Here is a 14,207-nt window from a genome sequence, read left to right on the forward strand (position 1 = left end):
AAGGAATCAAACAAAATGAGCTTGCGTCGCAAAAGGGTTTAGTCCAAAGTGGATTAGATTTATTACCAACTCGAGGCAAAAGATTAATTCATGCACACTATCCAATCATATAGCATTGTAAAGAATTTAGAAATAAGAAACCAGTTGCTAATAAATGAGGCAGTCAGCAAAAATTTGTTTTTTAAAGTAGCACATTAAACCCATTGACAATACACTCTGCCATCCTTTCTGCTTCTCGAACTCGACTGATCAACCATTACAAGTAAGGATTTTTTTTTGTCTTTTTAACAATTTTTATGTCTTCCAAATTGGTTATGCTTTTCTTTCTGCTCCCAAGAGCTACCAACGAGATGGAAGGAATATTTGGTACATGGGGTGGCATTAGCTCGAGGGAGTGAAACTTAAAAGGGAGCAGGGCTAAGGGCCAATTATGGTTAAGTATTTCCTTTCTCAAGTTCTAGAAACACAGGTTGCCAATAAGAAGATGCAGTTCTCTTACCTCACCCTAGCTGTCATCAACTTTCTTAAAGATGGTGTACAACAACAGGGATTAAGAGTAGGTTTAGTGAAGAGGGGTGATGACAAAAAAATGGTCACTCTACAGGATATGATTAACAACCAACATTATCCATATTGGCCTACGACAGTGAGGGAGCTATTACTTGGATGTGTTAAGCATTTAAACTTAAGTTTGGGAAGAAATAAACTTAGAAATATATGGATCAACGTGGCCTACAATAGGAGGAGAAACACCCAACACTTGGGAAGTGGGAGGAGGTAGTGGAGGGAAATGGGTGGGTGGGTGTCAAAGAATACGTTTTCAATACCAATGGGGTCAGGTAATAGAGAATGAAATGCATATTTAGTATGTGTGTCAAAGACTGCTAAGCAAACTAGATGTTTTTTTTAAACAAAAAGAACAACCAAGATAATTTATTAGATGTCAGAGGAAAACTATTAAAAGGATCAATGTGGCAAATTTTGTAACATTTCTCTCCTGAGACATTTGTTAAAATTATATTTGGACATATTCTATAACTATACTGTACCTTTACCAAATAAAAATACAGCTTAAAAGTGGTCTCTTTCATTGAGGGAAGTGTTTGAACCAAAATATCTTTTTACATGGAAGGATTCTTCATCCTGTCTATGCCGAGGGCAACTAAAACAAATTCCACAATGCAAGGTACAGAAGTGCACTGAGTGACATGTCAAAGTACCTAAGCAGGTCAGAAAGTTGTAAACCTATATTCCTTGATCTAACCTTAACTGATTTCAGAGTTATTTAACTACACAATGGAAAGCGACTATGCACAACATTATCAATGAAAAATCTATTAACACATTCGAAACAAACCTCAAAACAAACCCCAGGTACTGATCAACCATACAAGATTTTAGTTTTTAAACTGCAACATTATTTAACTTGAATCAGAACAAATTTACTCAAGAAAATGAAACCAGAACTGCAGAAGTTACTCAGATATGGCTAAGTCAAACAGATGAAAAGGAGACTAAATTCTAACTAATTCTTTATAGACTACAGATAATCTCAATCAGGGCTGCGTTATAAACATGTGCACCAGGTTTTCTGTGAGTCGCTTCCATGCCTTATACATACGTATTCAGAGAAAAGAATTGGATTCACTAGTGACTATAGCAATTCTTTAGATAAGAGATGATTCTGACAACACTATAAACTTTATCCAACTTCTATTGATATTACATCCAGTGTATATAATAAACAGTTAAAATACAAAAATTCAGTCAGTAATCACTGGATGCTTCTGATCCAAGCCTGAGGCTTGGAAGATCTTACTGTTAAATTTGCAGTTTGTACAGCATGCAGAATGACCCAAAGCACCACCTAGTTAAAAATAAATCTGACAACAACTTCTGGTGCCTTAATATATGCAGTTATATGTGGAAATCCAGAAGCTGACAACAGTGCAAACTTGCTATGTTTATTAATTCATTCCATACTAAGAATAGGTGGGAAAGCAATAAGGGCAAATACAGTAAGGAGTAAATGAAACTTTGAAAACTGGATAATAATCTAAACATTCTGACCTGGCAAAAAAAATTCACAATACTTCAAAATCTTCGATGCTTAAAATAATCTATCGACATTTCTTTTCTCCCCTCTCCTTAATTTTCCATATTTTCAAATGTTCTAATTAGATACAGTTCAAATATTAAATGTAATATTAGATTTCGCTTTATGCCTCTTGGCTTTTTTTTACTACCATGTCTTAGTGAGGATTCTTTAGTCTGACTTCCTGAAGAGACTCTCACTATCCATTGTCCTGCTTACTGACTGCACAGACATTATGCCAACAGATGGTAGGATTAGAAGTGTGCAAGTACTTCATGCCCATCCAAGAGCAATAGTATTCCATGTTAAAACCAACCTAAGGGCAATCATATCCACAGAAACTCCTGTATTTGTGACTTTTTAAACTCATGTTAAAAACACTGAATACTTTTACTTACTGTGGATCCCAAAGTATCCATCATCCAAAATGCACTCCACTTCTAGAAAAAGGAAGTATTGGGAGAAGTCAATAATTGTTTGAAAACTGAACAATTTTGCATTCCTCACTGTAATACTGAGCTCGGAATTAATTTAAACTTTGTTCTCCAGCACAGGATATACTTGATGTTTTATAATCCATAATACTGAAGTATTTTAACAATATATTTATCATCAAAAAGAAATAAAAAGTTATTCAAATACCTTTCCCGGATAGCATACTGAGCACTGAAGGTCACATCCAGGTCTTGAAAACGCAAAAAAAATTGTAAGACTTGAAAAGCAAGCATTTTTAGTCGCTTCAATACCCAGAGCCAGGAAGAAAGATAGGGACAATGACTTCAGCATCAATTAGTGATGTTTGAAAGGCAAGGATTGAAGAGCAATGTAGCAACTAACAATAACGTGAAACACAAGTTCCAACAGTATAATAGAAATCTAGGACAAACAAGTGCACACACAATGCACCGAGATCAGACCAGCTCTATTGCTATGAAATTATCTTCACTACAATGGGAGAAGTTTAACAGCATGAAGCAGAATTTATTCGACCAGTTAAAAAAGTGGACAAATCTCACCTTGTTGGGGCACATGAATTAACATACATATCAGCCAATACCCCCCATCATCCATTTATAAAATTCTGAGCTGTTATAAATGAAAGGGACTCTGCATTACTGTAACCAGGAAGTCAGTAGCTACCAGTCAAACCACTGAACAAACTTTCTGCTTAGTTGCGCAATTACTTCAATGTGTTCCACAAGAAAATTTCAAACGCCCATATAGAAAGGTTGATTGTTTTAAGAACTCAGTACTGATCCTGGACCTAGAATGTAAGTCATTCCCAGCCATTTCAGCCCAGAGGCAGGTTACCTGCACAGTAATCTCACTCTATTGGCTTACTCGTAAACTTCCCTGTAATGTGCAATCTCTTTACAAAATTGATGAATACTCGTCAGGATGTAAGCATTTGCTATTCATTTGGAAAGAATGCATTTAGGTGCATAAAATGCACTTCCTTACAAAAATATTCTCCTGCTCATAGTTTGTGATATCTATACAAATCCTTATTAAAACTGGTTAAGATGGCCAACAGGTGCAACACAAATTGCAACTCTTAGATTATTCACTGTTAAACGGCAAGGATTGATACAGAGTTCCAGACTAGGGCTAGCTGACCTTTACTGAGTATTTAGGTTATTTAGATAAGGTAGTTACTTAAACATGTAAATGTTTGAATAGGACATTGAGCCAACAAGTGCTACACCAATGGCAAATCATAACTACTTCATGAGCTGTACCTACAAGGCAATGCACCTGGTGCTAGAAGTCAGGTTTACACGAAGTGGCAATATTTTTGAGATACAACAGATGAAGTCTATAAGAAACTCAAACTGTATCATTAAGATGATCGAGCATACTTTAAACCAACTCAACCATAGGCAGCTTATGTTTCAATTTCCTGGCACACCACATGGTAAGGAGCAAAGTTTCATTTATAATTATACCAAACGATATTGCATGAAGCAGCAATAATTTCAGAGAATGGTTTAAGCACAGAACTTGCTACTACAGAAAGTAGCTGAAGCGTGCAGCAAAAATAGTTATCAAGGCAAGCTAGGTAAAATCCAAGAGGGAGAAAGGAATGGAAAGGTATGCTGATGAGGCTCAATGAAAATACCTAGGAAGAGGATCATGCAGTACAGAACACATACTTGGAGGGAAAAGAAAACACACCCAAAATAAAATGGAAAATGCTAGAAACCCTCAGCAACTCAAGCAACATCAGTGGGGAGAAAAACAGAGTTGAGGTTGAGGTTTCAGATCAAGGATGCTTCATATGAACCAGTTAATCTACTTGTCTGTTCTGGACTGTTAATGTATGATGGAACATGATAGCCCAGTACTGGCCTTATCCTAGAAAGGAAGGTAAAAGTTGATACTTTATATTTGCCAAAATGTGTGTCTCTTTCACGTTTTGGGATAGCAAGGACCTGGATTCAAGACCTTCAGTGTTCTCATCGTGTATCCACAATAATATGCAAAAACTTCCTTATGGCTTTATAGCAAAGGCACAAACAGATAATCAGGGATTAGGAAACCTCAACGTGCAATCAGAATTGGGATCTTTTGAGCTTCATCACAAAAATTAATACCTCCTACACAAAGAAGTCAAGTGTTAACAGCTCTATGCCTCTACATCCCAAGTACTATTCTTCTGGATAATGGTTCTACAGCAGCAGGTTATGTACAAGAAGCGATATTCAATTACATTAACTGTCTTCATGGTTCGTGCAAAACATGGTATTTACTATATCCTCAAACACTTATTTAATAAAAAAACTTTGGCATCTTTTCAAAAAAGATCTACGACTTTGAATTCTCTATTGGACATAATGGTCCCTGGCTCACCTTATAACTGGGATCTAGTTGAAATCAAGCAATTAGCAGAAGCAGAACGAAAAGGATGGTGCTCAATTCTGTTTCTTCATTAGCACCAGAAATCTGGAATTCTACACTTATGACTGTCACAACAAGGGGAAAGCTGGTATTTGAGCGGAAGAAATCTCATCTTTGAAAGTTTTACAGCAATGACAATAGCATGTTTATGGAACACTGTCACTTGAGTTGCAAATTTTAATGAACAGGCAAGTGCTGAGCCACTTGAGCACCAGTTCTCGTCCATGACCTGCTGCTGTAAACATATCCAGAAGAATAGTACTTGGGATGTAGAGGCATAGAGCTGTTAACACTTAACTTCTTTGTATAGGAGGTATTATTTTTTGTGACGAAGCTCAAAAGATCCTAATTCTGATTGCATGTTGAGGTTTCCTAATCTCTGATTATCTGTTTGTGCCTTTGCTATAAAGCCAAAAGGAAGTTTTTAACATTTTATTGTGGATACATACCAGAAGGAAGCTGACTTCATACATTAAATGCAGTCAGCTGGACCCACAAATCGAGTGGTCTCTGACAAGGCTCAAAGATAGTTACCTTCATTAAAGCAATTAAGGAAATCAAGAAAAAGGGAACAAAAGCAACCAATTTCATGAAGCACCCAGAGATGGTATTGTCTGAACAACAGCAACACCTTAGGGGAACTGTGCAGCATTTCAACATAGGTCTTCATCAAATCTTTTCTTCATCATCTGATGCTGTGTTCTCTGTACAGATGGTCCACTTTGGGATTATACATCCTACTAAATATTGTACTCACCTGTGACATGCAATTTAATTCTTCTCAACCTTATAGCTCTTAATTGCTTCCTTTGTCTGTATTTAAAAATCCAAACCTTAATAAAAACTTAATTACAAATTAAGGGCAAAATGGCACATTGAATCAGCAATGCGCTGTTTTGTGGAATGCCATCCAAGGTCATGCATTTGTTAACTTCTGCACGGTAGTATAGCAGTCAGTGTAATACTATTACAGTGCCAGCAATTGAGGTTCAATTCCGGCCACTGTCTGTAAGGTGTTTGTACGTTCTCCCCGTGACTGTGTGGGTTTCCTCCGGGAGCTCCGGTTTCCTCCCACATTCCAATGACGTACGGGTTAGGAAGTTGTGGGCATGCTATGTTGGCGCTGGAAGCGTGGCGACACTTGCAGGCTACTCCCAGAACGCTCTACACAAAAGATGCATTTCACTGTGTGTTTCGATGTACGTGTGACTAATAAAGAAATCTTATCTTAATGATTCCATTCACTCAGTTGTGGGAAGATCAGGTGCTTCCTACAAGGTCATCCAGCTGGATTCAGAGGTGCAGGGGGAGGGAGGCAGGAAGGGAAGGAAGGAAGAGACTACATTTTGGCTCTTCTAATCACAGTGCACATCATAGGGGATCAAGAGGGAGAAGCAGAATATCTCGAGTACAAAATTAATATGATGGAAATCAGAATGCTGCTCCAATTTTTGAAAAAAAAATCAAAGTGAAATGGGGTTTGGGAGACTAGGGAAATAACTTAGTTAACAATTCAAGAAAAATTAAAATCAAGGGGCAAAAGGTGACACTTGCCAAAATAAAAGTACAAAGTGGGCAACTGGCAAAAGTGGAATTATTAATGCCAAATACAATTGTCACAAATAAAAGATCAGTGCAAATGCCAGTGTCGTACTTAATCCAAGACACCGAAATCTAGCACCACCGATTTAAAACTAAAGAAAAAAAAATCCTTTAACTCAAGTCAAAACTATAGCACATTGTTTAGAAGCAGAAATTGCTGTGTAATATGTGCACTTTGTATGGAAAAAGGTATTTTCTTGCCAATGCTTAGTTAGATCTTCTGTCTTGACATTCCAAAAGCACCAAACTGGAATGTATTGTCAGATCAATTCAATCCAATACTACAGAGTGGTACCTTGACACAGCTTTTTAAATGCTTCAATGCAGTAAGCAGCAGCGTTGTACCTCCAATTTCTCACTTGGCCAGTTCCAGATGACAAATCAACTAATTAAAGAATAGCACCAAACAGAATTTGAAAAGTTTTCTTTGAGAAAGTTGATGGTGAGTGGATAAGAAGAAAAATAATAAAGTTAAAACAAAAAGTAGTGATTAACTGTCATGAAAGAGTTAACTTATATCAAAGCAGGCAGATTGATAGCAGACATCTTGAGAAGGTTGCAGTTCAACTGCACTATCAAGAATGGTGGTAAGAACAATGCAAAGAAAACTAAGTAGCAGGAAGTTGGTGGGGTGTTGAAATCATAATATTAGGATCAGTATAATGGGTTCTTTCACAAGAAACTCATTTCATACTCTAATTATAGCACATAATGCAGAATCAACAAAGCAGCTTTTGCCACAAAACAAATTTGTCTCTTACTGCAAGAGATTACATTGTTTGCAACATAAACTCAGATTGTCCTGGATGTGGATTGCAAGGGGAACCACACAGGAGCATGAAAACATAGGTTTGATAGGTAAAGGGGTAGGAGGGTTGGTGGCAGGATAGAATGACTGTTTTGAAGTGTTGTGGATCACATATTCTGTTCAACATGACAGATACACTTGCACAGTATTTAAAATATGGGATGAAAGACTTGCATTAAAAATATACTTCTTTAAATTTGAAAAGTAAATTACAATTGTCCAATGTTTAATTTATCACAAGTACCCCTGCTATTGCCAATCTGGCAAATAACAGAAACTCAATACACTGTAGTGACATACCCGACGGATTAAATGATCGTGGATGAGGATGAGTCTCCCACTTGTTGACTAGCACTTGCCGAAGATCAGCAGGGTTCTGAGTCAAGTGATAAAAAGATTAAAGCCCTTTATAATAATACAAAAGGACCAGAAGAAAATGCAAGTTTGGAGGTCAAGAGATACAAGTTTTTAAAACTACTTCTGGTAGAATATTTACATTGTTTTCATTCTGCACTATTCATGCAATGATGACAAAGATTGCCCAAGTCAATAAATACTGAGGTTAGAAACCAATATAAAAACTGGATTGACTGTAGTATAAGCTATTAGAAAATTAACAGATGCAGATCTGAATTAGTTATTCCAGACTTTCAATCTTAACATTTCTGCTACAGGTCCCATTAGTTCTCCAGAGGGGAGAAATGTTGACAATGTTTTTGCCAGGTTATTATCATAAGCCTCCATCTGGCTGGCTGAATGATCAGCAGCACTGGTGGATGCATAAGAACAGGCCAGCATCTTTAGAGTTGCTTTGCACAGCTATTGATGGATTAGATTTTTTAAATCATGCATGTGCAATGAAGAGTACAAAATGCAGCTGTTAGTTATTGTAATTTGGAGAGCGAGACATTTCTTCAACTAAAATATCAAAATATTGAAGAAATACAAAAAGGATTGCTGAAAAAAAAAACCCAAGACCATAAAGTGTGCAGTGGTCTTCAAACTACATATAAAAGGGACTAGGGCGTAAATGAATTAAAAAACTGTCCTTTCACTTTCAGGACATCATTTGAAACAGACTTACAAGACCCATCCCTTCTCTCTGCCAATTATAAGAAGCTATATTGAAAAAAGTCAAGCAGTCTTGAGACATTTTCTGGGGTGCAATGGCCCACAGTAAACAATCCCCACTTCTGCACTCACTTGCAACATACTCGGCAAGAATTAAGATACAAAAACGCATTATTGGACAAGAAGGAGCAGTGCACCAAAGGCAATTCCACTGCATTGATCCTGGGAGTACCCAATGCTAATGCTAGGCACTGGCAAAAATGATATTAGTATATCACTCACCTGGAGAGCAAAAAAAATGTAAAGACAAAATTAAATAAACTTGAACATTCCATTGAATGTTGGTCTATCACAGATTTTAATCAAAACTTGTGTGAATTATGAAACCGATTAGGCTGACTCCATACAAGGCCATTGAAAAATTCTCTTTACAACAATAGCCTGAACACCTTTCATTGAACTTAACTTGATTCCAACATTTTCAGCAGCAAGAAACATGTAATCGCCAGCGCTTTAACTTTGCATTCCTCAACATACTTTCCAGCTAGAACCCAGGTTTAGAAGGACACAACCCTTCAAGTGACAGAAAAACTCTATGTTGCCACAGTTATGCTTTATAGAAGTCCTAGTGGCAACACTGATAACCAGCTTAAATTTCTTTCACTTCAATCCATTTTTGTTAATTTTTATATTTTGGTTATCACAGTCGTTTGTTGTCAATATACAGTGAATTATGCAAGCCAATTAACAAAACAAAGTTTAGGTCACCTCTATTTCCCAAAACTGCTCGTTTTATAAGTGAACAGAAACAAACAAAAATTGCAACAATTTTATCATCAAAATAGATTCAAATGGTAAGCAGTATGTAAAATAGCCAATCTACTGCAAACAGAGAAGGACGAGTAGGATGATGCTACAGATTATTCACAGCTGCTAAAATGATTCAGTTATAAACTTCTATTCAAAACCCCAATGCAAAGGGTTGAGAAGGAACACTGGTCAAGAGTATACATTTGCCATGGAAAATCTGTGACAGCACAGAGTGGAATTGCCAAAGTGGAAGAAGAAAATAGTAGAATCGTACACTATGCTACCTCAACCATTAAATGATTCCCTGACACAAGGTTTACACAAAAGCACCAAGATATAATCAAAGTTACAAACAACAAGCACTAACTGTATCAATGGGTAGGTTAAGAATACCAGAACTTTTAGTGGGATGAGTTTAGGTTAAAAAAAAATCCAGATTTTTTTTTAAAAAAACTGTCCCACGTTCTCTCCTTTTCCCCTGAAAAATTATGCTTATTCCAGGACAGAAAATGTCAATGTGTCATTCAGCTGTAGAAAGCCTCATGCTATTCTTACAGCAGTATGGAGGGAGAGCAAAATTCAGATGTGATTTAAGCCAGTCACCGTAACTGCTTATGCAATAAAGAGGCTAAATAATTAAACATACTATAGCAGAACTCTCAAAACAAAATTAAAAATTACATTTCAATTTGGATTGCCTAGAAAATGAGTTTTACCTTGGGTTCAATGGCATAACATTTGAAATAGCGATATTGGAAAAGAGTGGCTCTTGGAAGATCAACTGTTGCAGTCCATGTAATGCTGGCAAGGATTGGGGGGTGGGGGGAAAAAAAAGGAGAAAAGCATTATACTATAATAAATTTTTGTTTAAAAATAGCACCGAGGTTCTCACAAATCAAATGGTTAGCCTCAACAACAACAAAATGCATGAATAGTTGGCTGCCATTTTAGACCAGAAGGAAAACTGCAATTGCATTGAAGATTGTTGACAGGGAAAAATGGGATTGAAAGAAGAAGTTTCATTTTGAACTTTGATTTCAAATACAAGGATATGAGGCAGTCTCAGCAAATCAAAAACTACACCTAAAAATAGATATTTAAAAACACAAATATCCGGAGGAAATTCTCCTCCTTGCAGTTCCTTCCTCTTCAAAACATTTAAAAAAACAGCTGGAAATTAAACCAAAATTTGACTGTCAGAATGAACAGTAGGGGAGGGTGAGGGGCTGGTAGGTAAGAGAGAAAATTGTGATGAAATTATAAAAATGTGTTCAGTCACTTGGGAGAGATGAGCCATGAAAAAAATTCACTATCAATAATCAAGAGCAGGCTCCACACCAATATACTCCCAAAGTCAAACGCAAAGTACAAGAGCCAAGCAAAAAAAAAAACAAAATATCAATAATAGGAATAAGAAAACATCTAGCAAAAATCAAACAATGGCTTAATATTGGTTGCAGACATTTCATACAGGAAGGCAATTTGAAGACTTCGTTGAACAGGATTCATCCTCTTCCTCCCCAATATCCAAATGTATTAGTCAGTGAAGTGCATTAGCCACACCTTATTTAGAAATATTCTCTTTTGGTCATCAAGAAGCTCCACCTCAGCAGCCTGATTAAGAAAGGAGTTTAACTCTGCAACTGACAGGCAGCCATTGATGTTGTTCAGAAAGAAGGTCAAAAATAAGAGAAGGTATATAGAAAAGAAATAAAACATTTTAATGAATTAGAACTAACAGGAAACTGAATGGCCTTATCTAAATCTGAACATTTTATCCAAAAACATAGTTGTACTTACTTATCATTTGCATTGGGTTCAAGAAACACAGCTTTCTGAAAAGACCAACTGCCAAGTGCAGTTGAATTCCCACATACTGCAAACACTTCACCTATAATACCAAAAAAAATTAACTTTGAGGAAAAGGCATGCACATGAAATATGACCAGACCAAAAATTATAAAATTTCACATTTTGCCCAAGAATTCAGATTATTGGGCTAAAATATTGATTACTTGAATAACTATTTTAATTACGTTTAATTGGCTTATAGTACCTTTGGCTAAGTCAACCTCTCCACATTAAAAGCACACGTAATCCAAAAATATAAGCAGTTGCAGAGAATGTCATGTAAAAATTAAACCCCTTTTCACTTCTCTGTAAAGTTGTGCACTTAAAGTCCTGTATAGCCAAAACATAGAACAGTACAGTATGGGAACAGGCCCTTCAGCCCAAGTCTGCGCCTACCACACTGCCAATCTAACTCAATTTTATCTACTTCTATTACGTCACCCCTCATCCTTTGACGCTCCAGAGAAAACAAATCTAGTTTGTTAAACCTTTCCTTCTAGCTGACACACTCCAATCCAGGAAACATCCTGGTGAACCTTTTCTGCATCCTCTCCAAAGCATCCACAATCCTTCCCATAGTGGATAAAGGTAGAATAGCATTCTGTAAAATATCAGGAATGGACTTGCATTATTTTAAACAATTTAATGTATTTATATCAACACACAAAATGCTGGAGGAACTCAGATCAGGCAGCATCTATGGAGGTAAATAAACAGTCAATGTTTCGTGTCCCGATGAAGAGACGCGACCCAAAATGTCAACTATTTGCCTCCATACATGCTGCCTGACCTGCCGAGTTCCTCCAGCATTTTATGCGTGTTGCTCCAGATTCCAGCATCTGAAAATCTCTTGTGTCTCTGTTAATGAATTTACACTTGACTCTTAAATTAGTATAAACAAAAAGATGCAAACCTAAACAAACCTGTAATCTGAATCAGTGATGTACAAAAGTGATACTTTTCAAAAGATCATGCTCATGGTACTTGAAATCAAGCTTCTCAGATGAACAGTAGCTTTGCTGCACAACCCTCCTAATCAACACATGCTAGACCCCTTTGATTTTGCCAAATAAAGGTTTGGTCACCTATCATCACAACTTTCCATCATAACCTCGCACTCTACTTATCCATTGATCCTTCCAAATAAAAGGGTTTTACCCAAGGAGTTCAAATGGTTCCTAGCAAAGTCAGCTTTTCAGTGGCACATGTCAAGCATTGTTGGATGAATCCCACGTGACAATGAGTCAGCTTACTAGAGCGAGATAGGACACCTGGTTGAGTGGTGCTGCAAGAACAACCTCGCTCAACGTCAGCAAAACTAAAGAGTTGACTGTTGACTTCAGGAAGGGGAAGGAAGGCGAATATGTGCCAGTCTACATTGGGGGATTGGCAGTGGAGAGTCAGCAGCTTTAAATTCCTGGGTGTCAACACATCAAATGACCTGTCCTGGGCCCAGTGTGCCAGCATCTTTACTTTCTTAGGAGGTTCAGCTTGTCACCAAACACTATAACAGATGTACTGTTGAGAGTATCCTGACTGGTTGCATCATAGTTTGGTAATGGCAATTTGAATGCACAGGAACTTAAGCTGCAGAGAGTAGTGGACTCTGCCCAATACATCACAATCACATCCCTGCCCACCATCAGTAGTATCTACAGGAGGTGCTGCCTCAAGGCGGCAAGATCCATCAATGATCCACACTATCTAGGCCAAGTCATCTTCTCACAGCTACCATCAGGCAGGAGGTACAGAAGCTTGAAGTTCCGCACCACCAGGTTCAAGAACAGCTAGTTCCCTTCACCATTCGATTCTTGAACCAACCAGAAAAAACTCTAGTCACTACAGTTTAACAACACTATGACCACTTTGATCACTTTGCACTAAAATGCACTTTTTTGTTCTAGTTGTGCTCTTTCTTGAATAAATTGTGTATAATTTATGTTTAATTTAGGTTTTTCTTGTGAAAGCTGCTTATTTAACGTTATGTGCCCGTGATGCTGCTGCAACTAGGTTTTTCATTGCACCTGTGCATATGTGTACTGTGCATATGACAATAAACTCGACTGATCCTGCTCAGGATTCCTCTCATGCTCATTAATGACTATCAACACACATTCATCTCTCATGTTGAACTGAAAAATTTCATCAGCTTTGCTCCAATTTCTAACTTGCTCTCACCTTCCCCATCTCAATTTTTACATGCTGTTAATCAATATCTATTACTAGCCCATAAATTTTACAGCTAAATTCCCTACACTTCCATCAAGGACTTCATTGCATTCTCCCATTTTCATTCCCATCTCCAATCTGCCTTTCCATCTCAAAATACTTGCTTGAAAATTACAACATCTTATTTTCTCCAATCTGATGAAAAGCTTTCAATTGGAAAATGACCATTTCTTGTGATCTCTTGGCTTTTCATTTCTGAGCTGAAATGTTAATCTTGTTTCTTTCTCCATAGAAACTACCTATTTTCAACATTGTTTTAATTTCAGATTTCCAGCATATACAGTAGTGCTCTTGTATTGTTCACCATTCTTGCTGCCTGAACAAAAATTCTATGTCATCCATGGAGTCTGAAGCCACTTTCATAACAGGCCAAAGTACTAGCCATAGAAGTATTTGACAAAGGAAACAATTAAAGACACTCCAGGTAACTTAAGACTGAAACACTGTCAATTAGGAATTTTTTTTTAAATGATTGGCACCCTTGCCCAAGTAGTCTTTAAAACAAAAACTCTTAAGCCATTGACAGCAAAGCTTCATAAATCATACACACGAGCACAACAATAGCCAAATGACAAATACTGTTTTAAGACTACCAAAATTATTGACTCTAGATGAGCTATAGTGATTCTAGTCTATTATAACCAATGCATTGATTTGACTGACTATCCAATTACCTTCAGTCAAACATGCTTGCTTACAACACAATTCAAGATATTTTCCAAATATAAAAGGCTATTTATTTAAACCATACACCTAGGTGGAGAGAAATATTTTAGCAAATCAACCATAGAAGTATTGAACAGTAAAACAGGTAAATTTAATTACCCAAATCTCATCATAACC

The 14,207-nt window shown here is 37.0% G+C and overlaps 1 protein-coding gene across 4 annotated transcripts in view; it reads right to left on the reverse strand.

Moving 5' to 3' along the window:
- Positions 1 to 14,207, reverse strand: part of gpcpd1 (glycerophosphocholine phosphodiesterase 1) — a 51,998-nt gene that overhangs the window by 30,439 nt on the left and 7,352 nt on the right. For all 4 annotated transcript variants that reach the window (XM_052011744.1, XM_052011747.1, XM_052011743.1 and 1 more), the window contains 4 exons: positions 11,085 to 11,175; positions 10,001 to 10,085; positions 7,704 to 7,779; positions 2,494 to 2,535 (listed from right to left, as the gene is read on the reverse strand). In XM_052011744.1, coding sequence (XP_051867704.1) covers positions 2,494 to 2,535; positions 7,704 to 7,779; positions 10,001 to 10,085; positions 11,085 to 11,175 — 294 coding nt within the window. The remainder of the gene's footprint in view (positions 1 to 2,493; positions 2,536 to 7,703; positions 7,780 to 10,000; positions 10,086 to 11,084; positions 11,176 to 14,207) is intronic.

Source organism: Pristis pectinata, chromosome 3, assembly GCF_009764475.1.
Source record: "Pristis pectinata isolate sPriPec2 chromosome 3, sPriPec2.1.pri, whole genome shotgun sequence".
NCBI classification, from domain to species: Eukaryota; Metazoa; Chordata; class Chondrichthyes; order Rhinopristiformes; family Pristidae; genus Pristis; species Pristis pectinata.